Consider the following 18,711-nt stretch of genomic DNA (forward strand, 5'->3'; position numbering starts at 1 on the left):
CCCGGTTCCCGAGGGATTTGTGAAAAACTAAATTCCACGCGGACGAAGTCGCGGGCGTCCGCTAGTATTAACATACAAAAGTGTGCAAAACAAAGACGAACTTATCAATTGAAATTGCGATTCTGCCATTTTGTCAACTGCCAACATTAATATTCAAGGTCCTTGTCGGAGTGTCTGAAGGAAATTTTATAAGTAATAAGGATAAAATAAAACACAAGGCTGCAAAACCACAATAACCTCAATACAATCAATTAGGTAGTTTCTATAGCTGTATTTTTAGCAGACTCAGAAGTGGATTACAGAAATAAGAAAACCAATGTCGAACAAAGGTTATGATATGGTGTCTTACTAGGTTATTTCACAATATTTATCAGGACAACTTAATTAAATCAAAACGTAACCAAAATAAGACCCTAGCATGGCAGAGAATGACCTTGAGTGGAGTCGCGGACTTGTGACCGTTGTATGTAGGGTTAAGAACGTCCTTTACCCTACATACAACTTGACAGTTAACTAACAGTCCCCTTTTCCATTCAAGTCACTCTCCCCGTCTATCCCTAGTCCTTAGTAACCAATAAAAACAACAACAGGAAATGTGAACGGCTAGAACGTCACAATAATACTGAAGCCGACCGTACGACGAGTGCCTTATATCGCAAGTCGTTCCCGCCAACCGACCTCTACCCCTCTCTAACTCCTTACTTTTTACGTACGCCACCTAGCGTCGGCACGAGCCAATACGAGATCGAGCAACGTCATATCCATCAGGATAGGAGCAGGCTGTAGACAATAACAGGTCTGATGACATACATAACATTTAAAAAAAATAATATAAGTCATGGATGTACTTTTTTGAATAAGAATAAACTAATCGTTCTTTTTTTTATAGCCGTGATAGCCCAGTGGGTATGACCTCTGCCTCCGATTTCGGAGGGTGTGGCTGGTTCGAATCCGGTCTGAGGCATGCACCTCCAACAATTCAATTGTGTTTTAAGAAATTAAATATCACGTGTCTCAATCGGTGAAGGAAAACATCGTGAGGAAACCTGCATACCAGAGAATTATCTTAATTCTCTGCGTGTGTGAAGTCTGCCAATCCGCATTGGGCCAGCGTAGTGGACTGTTGGCCTAACCCCTCTCATTCTGAGAGGAGACTCGAGCTCAGCAGTGAGCCGAATATGGGTTGATGACGAGAATCGTTCTTTTCCAATGATTCTGAAATATTCAACTGTTTCAAATAATAATTATGAGTTTTTAATGTCAGCCACTGATGATCAAGTACGATCACATACCTGCAGCGCTAACGGCTTGACAGCCGATAAAACTAATTGTGTGTTGGTCGTGATCGGCATGATGTAATACACATCGCTACCAACATACAATAAATTTTATTAGATGTCAAGCTGTTAACGCTGCAGGCATGAGAGCTTACTTGATCGTCAGTGAACGTCATAAACGTTACTAAAAAACTATAACAAACCATAAGAACCTACGTGTGGAGTATATAAATACCTACATCAAAACATTATCAATACAAATAAAAAAATTGAAGTGTCTGTTTGTGATTTTAAGATAACTGTGTTTTCTCAAGTGCTTATAGTCATTTACTCGATACTAAAACACAATCAAACTTTTTTTTAAGATTTTTGACAATTTGTCTGTCTAGCTCTGTTTCATCTCTGGAACGTTTGAACCGTCGGTATTAGTATCGTCCAGTGCATCTCTGCATTCGATTCCGAAGGGTGTGGGTTCGAATCCGGTCCGGGGCAAGCACCTCCAACTTTTCAGTTGTGTGCATTTTAAGAAATTAAATATAACGTGTCTCAAACGGTGAAGACAAAACATCGTGAAGAAACATGCATACCAGAATTTTCTTAATTCTCTGCGTGTATGAAGTCTGCCAATCCGCATTGGGCCAGCGGAAAAAGTGGTCCGAATTTAGCGACTTCACACATATGCACAATTTTGTGTTTACTTACATTATATATTTATGTACATATAGTTTTTACACTTCCTAAATAATCAACTCGACATTGTAGATAATATTTAGGTATTAATTGTTTAAATAATTTTCGTTATTTAATAAGCCACTAAATGAAATAAAGACAATTATGCACTTTTGTCCGCCTCATGTTTCGATTCGCTAGTGCCCTATCTATACTAATATTATCTATACTAATAATATAAAGCAGAAGAGTTTGTTTGTTTGTTTGATTGAACGCGCTAATCTCAGGAACTACTGGTCCGATTTGAAAGATTATTTCAGTGTTAGATAGCCCATTTATCGAGGAAGGCTATAGGATATATATTATCCCCGTATTCCTAAGAGAACGGGAACCACGCGGGTAAAACCGCGCGGCGTCTAGTATAAAATATCATTGCTATAAGTATTGTTGGCACAACTTATCGTCCATTCTCGTCAATTGTAGTCAAACTCATCGTCTACTCCTCTAAACACACAATCCTCTTTCCAACAATTTTCTACTTGATCTTTCTCTCTTCTTTTGTTCTTCCACTTTAATTAAGTAAGTATGTTAATTAAGTATTTAAAATTCCCTAAGGATATTTACTTCGTTCATATAAGCACAAATAACGAAGTTCCTTTAGTTGCATCATTATACTGAGACGAATATCTTAGCATTCCATGGATTCACCGTGCATCTGCCAGGTCCATCGCGTGGTAGAGAGAAAAACTCCGAGCAGAGTCCCGGACTTGTGACTACTGGATGTAGGGTTAAGGAATTCGTTGACCATCGATCACTCCCCTTCTTTGCTCGTGTTGTTCTCCCTGCCTAGCCAAATTTGGTAAGATCCTATTAGAACAGCTTTGGATACTCGTCCTAATATAGAACTAGCTGCACTTCTAGAGAGGTCAAAGTCTATAAGCAAGTTATAGAGAGATTTTGCTGGTAATCCTCTCGCACCTACTTCTACAGCGTACAGACAAACTACATAGCCATTTTTAGATAGTTATAAATTATTGTAATATTGTATGATTTATTTTTCAAAAGAGCAACTGTTGAGTTTCTTGCCGGCTCCTCTCAGCACAATCTGCCTTCCGAACCGGAGGTAGAGTCTTTAAAAATATTCAGACTTGACGTTTCAAAAAGCTTATTTGAAATAAATAAATTTAGAATTTGAAATCATCACTAACTTTAACTTTTGATTGAGTAAAAAAACAAAAACTTTAGGATCATTGGATCGATTTTTAATTATAGGTTTTTGCATTAAATTTGGCATTAATTCTTTGTATTCACATTGTTAAGTCACCGTACTTAAGAATGACAAAAAACTGTCACTTGTTTATCATGACCTAAAAACTATTTTATTCAACATGAAATAACTCAGTTGTTAAAAGAAATAATTAACTGTGTGTTTGAGTTATTAATTAAATGTTTGAATGAATAGTTTTACAAATTGCAATAATTATTCATAAAGCAATTAAGTTTTTCCATTCAGCTGGAGCGAAGTCTTTGTTCTTCATTTTTCTGAACTCATTTTACTTAAATACTCGTAATTAGTTTTAAAATTACAAAATTAATATTTAAAAGACAAGTTATTGTTTTCCCCATTTATTCTAAATTAATAAATGCAAGACAAAACAACTAAATTGATTTTTCTTTTATTCATTGCCATAGTCCTTGACTGCCGTCACACCATGTGATGATGCTGTCGAAGATGGAATCTGGCTTATTTGGAAGAGGTACAAGTATATTTTACACGTGCCTCCGACGTTTTCCACGCGACATCGTACCGGTACGCTAAATCGCTTGGCGGTACGTATTTGCGCGTAGGATGATAACTAGCCTCGACCTGTGGCTACCACTAGACAAGAATGAATTTATTTTCAACAAATACTAATTAATACTAAAATATTACAAGTTTGATTTCATTAATATAAAAAAATAGTACAAATACATAAAATATACTTATTAATACATATTACTTATAGGGTATAAGTAATATATATTAGTAGGTATATATATTAGATACTAGCGGACGCCCGCGACTTCGCCCGCGTGAAAGTCGTTGTAAACTTTCAACTACCCCTATCCTACCCTACCCTACCTCTACCCTACCCTATCCCAACCCTATCCCTACCCTACCCCTACCCTAACCTATCCTACACCTACCCTACTCATTAAGGCTGCACTTCTTTATTTATTCCCCCCCCCCCCCCCGCGAGTCGCATCGAGCGCGGCAACCGTTACACAAAAATAATCCATATAGCATGAATTAGTATTCACGCGCGATGGCTTAGCGTATTTCTTGTATAACTTTGGTGTTTCTTTACCGATTTTTATGATTCTTTTTTATTGAATAGGTAATAATGTTAACTTTTTTAGTTAGGGATGAGTGATGAGTGTTATAAACATAAGAGTAGACAAATATAATTAGATTAGGAGTTACACGTGTTATTGTGAGTCAACCATAAAAGATAGACATATATATGTCGTTGTATTTTTATAGATAATTTTAAGGAAAACATTTCCGTCATACATGATTTCCATGTAGCTTTAACCATTAAGGCTGTACACGCGACGGAAGCTTAAAAAATTGAGTAACTTCTCCCGTTTTCTCAACATTTCTCTTCACTGCTCTGCTCCTATTGATCGTAGCGTAATGAAAAGTATACTATAACCTGCCCAGGAGTATGTAGAATAATTGTACCAAGTTTCGTTAAAATCCGTCCAGTAGTTTTTGTTTCTATAAAGAACATACAGACAGACAGACAGACAAAAATTTTACTGATTGCATTTTTGGCATCAGTATCGATCACTAATCACCCCCTGATAGTTATTTTGGAAATATATTTCATGTACAGTATTGACCTCCCTACAGATTTATTATAAGTATAGATAGATGAGGTTGTACGGGTTATAGGAGGTAATCTCTAGATCTACTGAACCAAATTTGAATAGTCTTTTGCCAATGTTTAAGCTGTTTTATCCTATGTTTATATGGCGACCCCGCACTAGAAAGCGCAGTGTTGGTCAACCCCCTCAGGTGAACTGACGATATCAAGCGAGTCGCAGGGATTCGCTGGATGCAGGCTACTTAGAATCGTGATATTTGGAAGTCCCTACAAAAGGCCCATGTCCAGCAGTGGACGTCCGTCGGCTGATATGATATTGTATATTACTATGTTCTGTGATTCTGACCATGGAACCGGATTTCTATTAGACGAAATAAGAAGAAAAATATGCAAATTTCGGTACAAGCTACAAAACCTGTTATTGCTAGACAAGTGATTACAACAGAAGTATAACTATTTAGATCTTATTATGCGTCTCGTCTGCCTATTCAAAATCATATTATATTGTCCTTCTTTTTATGATAGTACCTAGTTGATAGATACTTCAAGGTTATTCTACCTTTATCACGACTGCAAGAAGGTTTGCGCGCGTATCTTGTGCCTATGCATGTATGTTTGTAGGTAATATTTTTTATTACCTCATATCTTCGAAACCACTGAACGGACTTACGCAGTTAATATCGTTAGATTTGTCTGGATAACCCAAGTGTTTTTAGATAGGTGAAGTTAAAAAAAGCCAACACGACTGTGAGACGTGTAGACTAGAGGTAAAATTTTTTTTTTTTTAATATTGCAATATGGCTATCAATTTCAAAGGCTCATCATGAGGATTTCAAAATGGCCATATTAAAAAAAAACTACATTTAGAAAAACGATATTTTTCTTTTCGATTATATTAATTAAAAGTGTTTTCGATTATATTAATTAAAAGGTTTTTATTTTTTTTTTATTTTATTTGACAGCCTCCGTGGCGCGTGGTGTGCGCGGTGGATTTACAAGACGGAGGTCCTGGGTTCGATCCCCAGCTGGGCTGATTGAGGTTTTCTTAATTGGTCCAGGTCTGGCTGGTGGGAGGCTTTGGCCATGGCTAGTTACCACCCTACCGGTAAAGACGTACCGACAAGCGATTTAGCATTCCGGTACGATGTCGTGTAGAAACCGAAAGGAGTGTGGATTTTTATCCTCCTCCTTACAAGTTAGCCCGCTTTCATCTTAGATTACATCATCACTTACTATCAGGTGTGATTGTAATCAAGGGCTAATTTGTAAAGAATAAAAAAAAAGCTTATACATAGAGCTCGTCCAGCGATCTACTATCCCTATGCTTATAATTACTGCTAAGCATTGGTGTTTCGGTCAAATCACGAGCGCAGGCTATAGAGGAACATGTTTCTAGCGGATGTGTGTTGCAAAGAGATGTTTACAGCCATAAACTTCCATCTTGTAAAGTGGCCATTGACGGTCAATTATTCTCACGTTTCTGAAAACCAAACGGCAGTACCCACGCGGCATACTATACAAGTCACATGACCAACCAACACACGATCAATTATACCTAGTCGTGGGTGCTACAGAAACGTGAGAATAATTGACCGTTTGTGGCTAGCATTACCCGCCTTGTTCCATCATCATTCAAACAAGAAAAAATGTGTTTACTTAAATCAATAGAAAATTAACTGTTTACACATAAAAATACTTCAAATTGAATAATCAGACATTAAAAAACCTAGTTTAATAAATGCAACAATTTTATTAAAGTAGGTTTTTTCAAAAATGTCTGATTAGTTGTTTAATTAAAATGCTTTAAATCGAACAACTAAACAGACATTTAAAAAACCTAGTTTAATAAATGCAATACAATTTTTATTATTATAACTTGGAATCCCGTTGGAATCCCGGCAAAGAGATGCATCTACTTTATGTCAGACTAGCGACTTCGTCCGCCCTTAGACCTCTTTAATTCAGCCCTTACGTATCGCTGCAAAAATGGAGTAACTTCTCCTGTTTTCCCAACGTTTCCCTTCACTGCTCTGCTCCTATTGATCGTAGCGTGGTGAAAAGTATAAAACCCAGGAGTATGAATAATAATTGTACCAAGTTTCGTTAAAATCCGTCGAGTAGTTTTTGTTTTTTTAACGAACATACAGACAGAAAGACAGACAGATAGACAAAAAATTTACTATGAATATTATATATTATATACATACCACGATAAAACGACGAGATTTCATAATGAACAACCACGAAATAAGTTTAAAACCATTAAAAATTTTACTAATTGCATTTTTGGCATCAGTATCGATCACTAATCACCCCCTGATAGTTATTTTGGAATTCATGTACAGAATTGACCTCTCTACAGATTTATTATAATTATAAGTATAGATATAATGAATCTATTTCCTAGGCAATAAGAGAAAATAATATTGATAATAAATGTAGGCGTTGTGAGTTTTTGCACATTTTTCGATTGCTAAACATGGCAACGAGGAATCGACGTTGCGTGGCAAAGCAGTAGTTTACCTCGATCGGCAGCGTGCATCGACCTAAATGCAGTCATACATATAAGATTATTCCGCGGACATTAATGAGCAATAAGTTCCATGAAAACAAAATGGTTCACATTCAATTAAGTTTTTTCTACTGTCTTCGGTGCAATATTTCTAGAGCGGTAACGTGTATAACGTTAATTATTTAACTGACTACGACATAGACGTGATAAAAAGTTCAGACACCGTCTCCTGAACCAAAAATTATCACATTCCGATTCTGCCAATTCGCATAGGTACACGCTGACACGCACACAGATGCACATATAAAGACAGACGGCCATTAATTTCCTATATCTTGCAATACACACATACAAAATCGGTGCTTCAGTTGTTTCATCATTAACAACCCAAATTCGGCTCACTTTTGAGCTCGAAACTGCTCTCAGTATGAGAGGGGTTAGGCCTTAGTCCACCACGCTGGCCAAATGCGGATTGGCAGATTTCACACACGTAGAGAATTAAGAAAATATCTCAGGTATCCAGGTTTCCTCACGATGTTTTTCCTTCGCCGTTTGAGACACGTGCTACTTAATTTCTTAAAATGTACATAACTGAAAAGTTGGAGGTGCATGCCCTGGACCTGCGCCCTCCGAACCGTAGGCAGAGGTCATATTCACTGCACTATTACTCTTTCAGTTGTTTGAAAGCGAGATACCGTCTGATTATTATTAGTCTATGGTCTACGATGTGTTTCGCTGGACGATTAACGGTGGTTATTAGATTATCTGCTAATAGAAAAAATGCCTGCGACAGCCAGACATACCGCATTTTATAAAGAATGAATGTTTTCTACTCACGTTTCTACCATAGGTAGAACTGTTATCTGCCAAAGCCATCACAGATTAAACTTCATAATAGGCATCATCATCATCATTATCAACCCATATCCGGCTTACTGCTGAGCTCGAGTCTCCTCTCATAATGAGAATGGTTAGGCAATAGTCCACCACGCTGGCCCAATGCGGATTGGCAGACTTCACACACACACAGAATTAAGAAAATTCTCTGGTATGCAGGTTTCCTCACGATGTTTTCCTTCACCGTTTGAGACACGTGACACAACTAAAAAAATTGGAGGTGCATGCCCCAGACAGGATTCGAACTTACACCCTCCGGAATCGAAGTCAGAGGTCAGATCCACTGGGTTATCACAGCTCAACCAGGGTAAGTATAAAGCAAGAATATTATAAAAAGAAAAAAAATCACTGTCCAATTAAAAGAGATTGCTTTTACGATTGTATGAATTGTACCTACGCGCCCACAAGGCCGTGCAGTTCCAAACTTCACGGTGATCTTGCGATTCGTTTGATGACGTCTGTATAAATTAAACAAGGATTTAGCATGGCTTAAACTTATTCTTGACTTTTATTATTTTATGTTCGAATTGTGTTAATATTTAAAGTGTTTGTCGGTGACTTTGGTGTAACAACTAACAATATATTTTTGAATACTTCACCGGGCTGTTAAGATCCGGCAGATTTCTCTATTTATTACTATTCTCATAACTTAATTTACGTTTTATTAAAAGTGGTGGTGCCGGAATAAAAAATCAGTGCAAATTTTTAATTCGTATCTACACTAGTATTATAAAAAAGCTATATACAAAAGCTGCAGAGTTTGTTTGTTTGATTGAACGCGCTAATCTCAGGAACAACTGGTCCGATTTGAAAAATTCCTTCAGTGTTAGATAAACCATTTATCGAGGAAGGCTATAGGCTATATATTATCCCCGTATTCCTACGGGAACGGGAACCACGCGGGTGAAACCGCGCGGCGTCAGCTAATCTTATATATGCTTTATTGACTAGGTATAACATGATGACAGTGACTTTCCAAATTTTCCGAAATCGAAAAGAGCTTCATTAAAATTTAGATCGAGTAACTAAGTAATGATTCAAACGTAGAGCTTACATAAGAGTAGCCGTAAACATGAGCAGCATACAAATTTTTCGAGTAACAAAATAATTAATAATCACTTCATACGTTCACTAATGAACTATAGTTTTGTTTTTTTGGATTTCAGAATTTGATATATTATATAGAGTATATTTAACTATTTCATTTGGTGATAAAGAAATCACTGTTTTTTAATGTAGGTCAAAGTAATATTTTTTTAAAGACTAATCTAGTACTAACGCAATGGCACTCTTATAGGGTTATCTTTTTTAAAAGCCGTAGTGCAGTTTATTGTTCTTAATTACGAAAACGAAAGAGCTGAAGTTAACAAGCTGAAATTTGGATAGAATAGGTAGTTACTTCTTGGTTTTGTTAAGACTCAGTAAGGAAGGATTTTTGAAACTCAACTAGCTACCAAAATTTGAAAACTTCAACTAAGTTGTACCTAGTTCATGAAATGCGAGAAGAAAATTTAAAAGTCTCTGTTGTTTGAACTTACAAGGCGTTTGCTAGTTAATATTTAACTTCAAATGTATTTCTGAAATTGTAATTAAATATGATGATGTAAATTATAATATATTATGAAACTTCTTTTTTATGTGAATTGTTACTTTTGGATTTCTGTTTTTAATTTGTTAAGTGTTGTTTTTGTCACGTTAAGCCGCATTTATATTAAGGGACATTTGTCGCTCGACTCTATCGCTCGACACAAAATTCACATGTCGTCCGCCAGACGTCCCAAGCGACGTTTACGGGTCGCGCAACATGTCGCTAGTCGATGCTCGATCGAGCCATATGTCCCGGAACATTGTCCCACAACTTTTGCAGGGACAACTAAGTAAATATCGAGCGATAAGTATATGCGACATGTCGCCTAGCGAAAATGCGCCTTTATGGTTTTTCTGTCCAAAACATAAAGCTTCTCACACACTGACGTTGATCCTGCCATTAGGAGTACAATACACGGGTCATTGACCGCAACACGAACATTAGCACTCATTCGTCATAAAATACGATAATTATTGTCATAAACGGGCTCGAAATCTTTTCAAATAACCGTTACATTGAAACAAGAGATGTCGTGAACTCCTCATCTGGGGCGGCATTTATCTAAATCACGTCCTATTAATTGACCAAGTTCAGATAAGCGACTATATTTACACGCGGCGATCTAAGAGCGTCTACAGAATCGACAGATATGAACGTTTTTATCATTAGCCTAAATATTTCCTAGGACATTAAGATATATTTTATTTAGTTTAGATTCGTTATTTTACGTCCGATTACCTGACGTCAACCCTCTTTGGGAGTTTCTAGTCTGATGGATTTTTCAAACCTTTAGGGTCTATGGGGATCTTTGTCAGAATGTGAGTAAAATATTGTTACGTTATCCAGATATTTATTCCAACTGGCTAGGACATAGAAGGGTGATGATATTTCTTAAAACCACATCAATCAAAATAAAGACAAATCAAGTTACTTCAATAGATAATTTGGAGTAGTACCTAGTTTGATTTTTTAAATTTTCATAAAAATCTCTAATGACACTAGAAGGTGAAATTTTGGCGCGTCTGTTAAGTTTATAATTTACCTACTCACATTCATAAATAGCCAATAGCCAAATTAATAGAAAACTTTCATTATAGCACCCCATATTCATAAAAAAACTTTTATTTTATAGCTACATTCTTAATCTTTCGTTGATCTGACACAGAAACCTCTTAATATACTACCACTACACTTTAAGCTATCAACTATACGAACACGATTTAATACATAACTAAACTGCTATATACGAGTAAAATTATTGTAAAAAAATCAGCACAACTTACCATATAACGGTCCAACCATGATAACATAAAGGATGATAACTGACAGTATCTGTTTTCTCATGCCAAACGCACGAGGTCTAATTGCCACCAACACGGTATTAGCGACAAGTCCAAATACATCGTTCCACAACTGCTTCAAGTTACTCTGCCCATCTTCGCGCACGGGCCTATCTTCCTTGGAAGGTAACACGTCTTCGAGTCTAAAAACACCATAGAAAAACGCACAAGTATGTAAACATATCAAGGTTGAAAACACACCGTAATATCCTAATGACTGCAATAGTATACCACTTAACACTGTTCCCGTGGGAGTGCCTAAAGTGACACATATGGTGACTAGTCCCAAGCGAAACGTCCTGCTCTCCACAGTAGTCCTGTCAGCCATAAAGCTGTACATCCCCATGAATATAACGATGTAACTGCCACTAAACGCAGCCGGCAATGCCTCTATCAACACAGTTGCGACCAACGATAGCTCGTAAAAGTAGTATGTTGCGAGTAAAAGGCCAAAATTGACGATAATTTCCCCCACAAATGGAACTAGGATACATATCTTCCTGTTCTTAGTCTTGTCACTCCACGCACCAATAAATAGCACCATCACAGCCGGGATTCCCGTTTGAAGGGGAAACTTCCACGCGATAATCTTGGCAACCAACGATTGCACCTGATTCAACTCTGATTCCAGTCCAGTTGTGTTCCTGTCTCGTATACGATCGCATATATCTTCACTGAACCCACAATTGACGCGGCATGACTTTTCCAAGTGCATGTTTTGCACCGCTAAAGACGACAAAGCGGTGCACAGCATGTAAACAAACAGGCATGGCTCAACAGTGATCTCACGGAACAAGTATTTAATCTGTTTCAACAGTGTTTTGGATTTTTCCCGCCACGTCTCCTCTTCTTTGTTGCCGGTGAGACGCAAACTCGATTTGGTGAGATCGACGGAGCTGCAGCTGTTACTGGCAGTCATGTTAACCGTCACTAAAAGTGAGAGTTAGTAAAAGTGGTAGCACTGTTCGTAATTTGAATCGCGCACTGCACTGACAGTAACAAGCATTTGTACACGGCGCCTGCGACCGATAGAGACTGCTTAATCCGAGGCTTTCCGACTGTCGTTTCCAAAAACCAGAGTCGTTAATGTCAGGTTGTAAAATCGAGCGCGATATGAGAGTGTTCCGAGGCGGGCGCGAGCGAGCGACTCGCATCTCGTCCGTTACGATAACAGACGTGTTGTACGTACACCACAACTCTTTTATTAAATAGCTTATTTATCTGAGCACCTTGAGTTACGCATCGCACAACATTGTTTCGCTTCTTCTATCCGAATAAAAAACCAAATAGGTAGGTATTAAACGGCTACGAAATAATTGAAGTGCCTTGAAAATAGTTGGTTGGGCCGCGTGATTAACGTAATATTTGTTGTTGTTATTAGTCAATTATTTTATCGTTTGATGCAACGTATCGCTGTTGTGAAATATTTACTATGTACCTACGTATTTACTGAACTATTTCAATTGCTAGTAAATTGTGCTTTTGTCCTGTTACGAATGTATTTCGTTCACTCATAATTTGTGTTTACAAAATTTACGTTTAAGCAAGTTTTCTAAAATTTTTATTTTATTCAAACGTTGATCCTTTATTAACTTTTATGTATAAAGCCATATTATATTATCCATATTGTGGTAATTTATAGTGTCGAAATGCGACTAAATATTAACATATGCAGTACTTTATGAGTTCTAACGTTTGATCGATAACGTCTCTGATAAAGATAAATAAGTCTTTTATTTCTCTTGTTTACACGACAGTCTTTACAATGTGTATTTGAAATAAATTCTCATATTTTACGACCTATCGTGGTTGTCGTTTTATTTGGAACATTCTTGTAATACGAATATGGTATGTGCGTCAGGTGAGTTTTATAGAGAGCAAAATAATATTGGAAGGCATCTTTGTTGTTTTGTTTGAGATGATACACAAGATTTGTATGCGCGTTCAAACAAAATTACTAATATCTTTGTTATTTGTGCGTTTATCTTTATAGTTCATATATTAAAAAATGTCACGTTTAATGTAAGGAAGCTAAAACGATAAACGCTAATTACGATAAAAAAATTTTAATAGTTTTTGAAATTTTATAATTTGATTTATTTTGCAAATATCCAGACAATCTTTGCTTTTTATGTATAAATTAGTTAACATTGATCCTATTTACCCGAATGTATCATAAAAATCAATATATTCAAACCTAGTCATCATCCCCATTACACACATCGAATGCAATGATGATCCTCAGTTCAGTAATTAATATAATTGGTCCACAGTTATTAATTAAAATAATTGTATCTACCTACATTGAGACACGCAGATAGCGTCAGCCAAATTCGAGAGAACGGCTAACAAGAAAGTGGCTAGCAGTGGCGTGCACTTCATAGATGCAAAAATGCACTGCCTACTCTAAGGGGTCAATACAAACCTATGTAGGACCACAGAATATATAGTTAGACAAGGAATTTTCCACGATGCATACCCTAGTTAAGACCTATAGTTAGACAAGGAATTTTCCAATTTTTACTTCGGTGCATACCCTAGTTAAAGACCTATGCACGCCACTGATGAGTGGGTATCTTTACACCAACTATTTAACTTACTGATAGTTTTCCATGCATTGGCAGGCTCATATGTTCTAAGCATTAGTTCTAAAATTAATTTATATGACATCTAAATCAACTGCAATAAATATTGCTATTATTTTGTAACAGGATTAAATAGAAGAAATTAATCTATACTAATATTATAAAGCTGAAGAGTTTGTTTGTTTGTTTGTTTGTTTGTTTGATTGAACGCGCTAATCTCAGAAACTACTGGTCCGATTTCAAAAATTCTTTCAGTGTTAGATAGCCCATTTATCGAGGATAGACTATATATTATCCCCATATTCCTACGGGAACGGGAACCACGCGGGTGAAACCGCGCGACGTCAGCTAGTAATTCATATTTAATTATACTAAAGTCATTATTTACTGAAATAAATATTTAAGTTCAATAATTATTACAGGACAAAGGTTTTTAATATAAGCCCGAGATCAGAAATGTTCAAAAGAATATTTAATTCGCAGCGTTAAGCCCGTAGATATCTACTACCTCGAATATGATGTAAACTAATTAATATTTCTTACGCCAAAATGAAATAATGGGATTCTTTTCCTGTAAATAATAAGTTAGTAATTCGATAACTGCTTCTTTCTTTCTTTGCCATCGTGGGTATAAAACCCACAGCAAAGATTTTCTACTATCAGTTAAGTTACATGTCGACGATGTCACCGGAAAAAGTGATCCGAATTTAGCTACTTACTCCACTGAGTGCACATATAGGTACCTACACAAATTGTGTGTTTATTTATGTATAATGTATATGTAGTATTTAAACTTCCTAAACATTCAACTCGACATTGTAGACAATATTTAGGTAATATTTGTTTAAATAACTTTCGATTAGTTGTGATAATGGGGATGATGACTAGGTTTGAATATATTGATTTTTATGATACATTCGGGTAAATAAGGTCAATGTTAACTAATTTATACATAAAAAGCAAAGACTGTCTGGATATTTGCAAAATAAATAAGATTATAAAATTTCAAAATCTATTAAAAATCTTTTATCGTAATCAGATGAAAGTTCATACAGTTTTAGCTTCCTTACATTAAATGTGACATTTTTTAATATAGAAACAATAAACATAAACGCACAAATAACAAAGATATTAGTAATTTTGTTTAAACGCCCATACAAATATAACTATCATTAATTGCCTACGACGTCATTAGTTCGTATCATTTTGTACAGGGCGTTTTTCAGGGATCTGAAATCTGACCCTTTAAATCCCTGTAGCTCCGAAAGTAATGATCGCAGATATCCTGTTACTTAATACAAAATTGCTTTACTATTAGCATACTCCTAATCTATACTAATCTATATCTATACTAATATTATAAAGAGGTAAAGTTTGTAAGTTTGTAAGTTTGTCACATTTTTTAAATGGGGTAATCTTCGGAACTACTGGTCCGATTTTAAAAATTCTTTCACCTGTAGAATGCTACATTATCGGGGAGTGCTATAGGCTATATTTTATATTGGTATCATATATATTAGTCGAGTTATCACAGTTTTTGTCATACAGGTCGGACTGAAAATCCTCTTAAACAGACTTATTCGCATGCGCTGCCTTAACTATTGAGTAAAATTGAAATTAATGTATGGAGACTTTATGTATCTTTAAAAGTTCTACAAATAAGTCCGCGACACCATATATCTATCTTCTATATATTAGCAGATATAGTACCTTTTGTGTTTTAAAAATTATTAATTTTATATACTTAGGTTAACGTCATTATTTATACAACTAAACTTTAGTCCTTATTAAAATAAATTATTTAATAATCACAAGGATATTATGGAGATAAGATTTGCCCTTTCCAGTATGTTAATTACTTAAATAGTTTCGGAGATAATACAAAATTTCTAAAAGACGCAGAATTTCCGCTATATGACGCCCGGCGCTTTCATTTACGTAGTTCCCGTTCCCGTGTGAATATGGAGATCAGACATAGCCTATGACACTCGCAAATAACGTAGCTTTCTATTGGTTAAACAATTTTCCAAATCGGTCCAGTAGATCCAGAGATTACCTCCTACAACCACACGAACTTTACCTCTTTATATTATTAGCATAGAAGTCTCTATTTCTCTAGGTCATACAACCACTCTCGAAGGACTGGACCGATTTTGCTAAGGGTAGGAGTAAGATAGAGAAGTTATAGGGTAGGGTAGGGTACGGGTAGGGAAGCGTAGGGGTAGTGTAGGGGTAGGGCCAGGGTAGGGTAGTGGTAAGGTAGGGATAGAGGTAGGGTAGTGGTAGGGTAGAGGTACGGGTAGGATAGGGAAGTGGTAGGGTAGGGGTAGGATAGGCGTGAGATAGGGGTAAGGGTGGGATAGGGGTAAGAAAGGGATAGGGTACGGGGAGGCTAGGGGTAGGATGGGGGTAGGGTGTAGGTAAGGTAGGGGTAGGGTAGGGTAGGGGTAGTAGTAAACTTGACATCGAAATTTACGCGGACGAAGTCGCGGGCGTCCGCTAGTTTATATACAATTTAAAAAACTGTCATCATCCCTATAGTTAAAAAAAAATATTTCGTCACGTGAAATAGTAGCAGTAGCAAAAACACATAGTTTAATTTAATGCAAATACCTAGTATCCATAATTTTATAAACCTCTGGCCGCACCGAGCGTTTGATCGCAAAAGTGGTTTACCACATGTATGTGAAAGCTTTTAGCTGCTATTCTGATAACATCATTAACCATACAATATAATAAACTATTAAGGCAATACAAATCCAGTAATCAATACAAATCATTACAATATTTTTTTTGTTATTCAAAATAGATTTGCGCTTGACCAGCGCCGGCCTGAAGTAAATTTTAAAATGGAGCGAGATCCAATTATGGCGCCTCTCCTGTTTGCTCCTAATAATATGCAGATACCTATACCAAATTAGGAGTGTAAAGTAAGAATGGAACGCGAAGATCTTGACCATACTCTGAGGTGACTAATTGAATATCAGGCGCAGTGACGTCTACGGTTGAGAAGGATTATCATTTAGGCGCTCTCTAGGATTTGTCGCCTGGAGCGACTGCTCCGTTCGCCGTATGGCCCTGCGCTTGACTACAATCATGAGGTCTAGATTGGAGCGCGCTTGCCTAGAAAATGCCTAATCACTCTTGTCTTGTAGGTGAACAAATCATAAGTGTTAGGAAACACAGAAGCCGGAAGGGTATTTCACATCTTCGCTGTTCTTATCAGAAACGTCGATGCGAAACGTTTTGTGCGAATCGACTGGACATCGACAACAAAAGGATGCCAATTTATCTACAGTGCTTATATAACTCCTAACAAGTTAGCCCGCTACCATCTTACATTGCATCATTACTTCCCGTCAGATGACATTCTAGTCAAGGGCTAAATTGTAAAAAATTAAAAAAATAAAATCCCTACCCTGGACATGAATCCAGCACTTCGTGATCCAAAAACGCACATTAACCACAAAACCAACGAAGCAATTCTAAACAAAAGTGATAACATATGTAACATTACAGTTAAATACAAACCAATGTTGAAAATCCATGCCATAACTACATTTTAGGTGAAATTATAACTACACCGCCACTTGGCATAGTGCAACAAAGTACACACAATTAATTATTCACTTTGACCACAAAGCCTACTACAGCTAAAGCGAATTTGGAAGTGTTCCAGGAATAAGCTGTGTGTACCACTGAATACCTTAGCGTGATGCAAATAAATTGCTTTTAGAGTCAAACACATAGCATAGAGCTGTGATACCTCAGTGGATATAACCTCTGCCTTCTATTCGGAGGGTATAGGTTCGAATCCGGTCCGGGGCATGCACCTCCAACTTTTCAGGTAAGTATGTGCATTTAAGTATCTCGTGTCTCAAACGGTGAAGAAAAAACCTCGTGAGAAAACCTGCAAAACAGAGAATTTGCTTGATTCTCTACGTGTGTAAAGCCTACCAATCCGCAGTCTCGTGCTCAACATAGAGCCGAATTTAAATTGTTAATGTTGATGAAGGAAGGTTATATCAGTTAAAAGTTAGCTACGACGGTGAAACGACTACCGTCTGCTAGTCCTTTACTTATCTGTATATTTTATAGCTAAATATTGATTTTTATATAGTGTTTTACGGGTGCATTCACACGAAACATACAAAATAATGCCTGCGTATATTTAAATAGCAATTTACCTACTCGTTAAAACTGCAGTAGTAATTTGAATTTCAATAATATGAAATCAATGATAATAAAAATACAATAAGCTTTTGTACAGGCAATTTTGAAAGATCGTCTCTCAATTTGTTCTGATTTGTGACTCTCTAGGTTCCAAAAATTGTACTGTACTGTACTACTCTTTAATATAGATATCGTTTGCGTAAATGGAATAAACGACCTACAAAGCAGTACTTACAGTCTTTCGACCTTTCTCAAAAAAATTAATGTCAAAGTTTAGCATTTTTTTATTAAAAGTAGATATTTGTTGGTGGTTTAAATACTCATGGACCTAATTGTCTGTGGCTGAATCAGCTATCCACGGGACCATTGACACAATTTTTGTCCTTAAATAAGTAGCAAATAACCTTAAAGTCGCTATTGCAGCAATAGAACTGTTTGCGAAAACTTATATTTTGTCTGGGGTACTGGAAGTAGTTATTTTCACCATACCGTTTTCTGAGGTTGTTGTGAGAAATCACACAGGGTAAGGCTTATAAGATATTTTGCGTTAGGCTGACGGGCAGGTGATGGTTTTACTCTTAACATCAGATACAATTTTGAGAAAGAGGTGAACCGCCGGATCCAGTTCGGTTGGGTAGCGTTCGGTAAATTCCGCGACATCTTTACATCCAAAATTCATCAGTGCCTGAAGACAAAGGTCTTCGATAAGTGCGTGTTGCCAGTAATGATTTACGGATCCGAGACTTGATCGCTAACTGTAGGTCTCATGAGAAGGCTTAAAGTAACTCAGGAGGCGATGG

General features: G+C 36.6%; 1 protein-coding gene across 1 annotated transcript in view; it reads right to left on the minus strand.

Annotated features, from left to right (window-relative positions):
* LOC112045177 (uncharacterized) overlaps positions 1-12,492 on the minus strand; it is a 29,018-nt gene extending 16,526 nt beyond the window's left edge. The window contains exon 1 of the mRNA XM_024081267.2: positions 11,097-12,492. Coding sequence (XP_023937035.1) covers positions 11,097-12,072 — 976 coding nt within the window. The 5' untranslated portion in view covers positions 12,073-12,492. The remainder of the gene's footprint in view (positions 1-11,096) is intronic.
* Between the last annotated feature and the right edge of the window lie 6,219 nt (positions 12,493-18,711).

Source organism: Bicyclus anynana, chromosome 20, assembly GCF_947172395.1.
Source record: "Bicyclus anynana chromosome 20, ilBicAnyn1.1, whole genome shotgun sequence".
Lineage (NCBI taxonomy): Eukaryota > Metazoa > Arthropoda > Insecta > Lepidoptera > Nymphalidae > Bicyclus > Bicyclus anynana.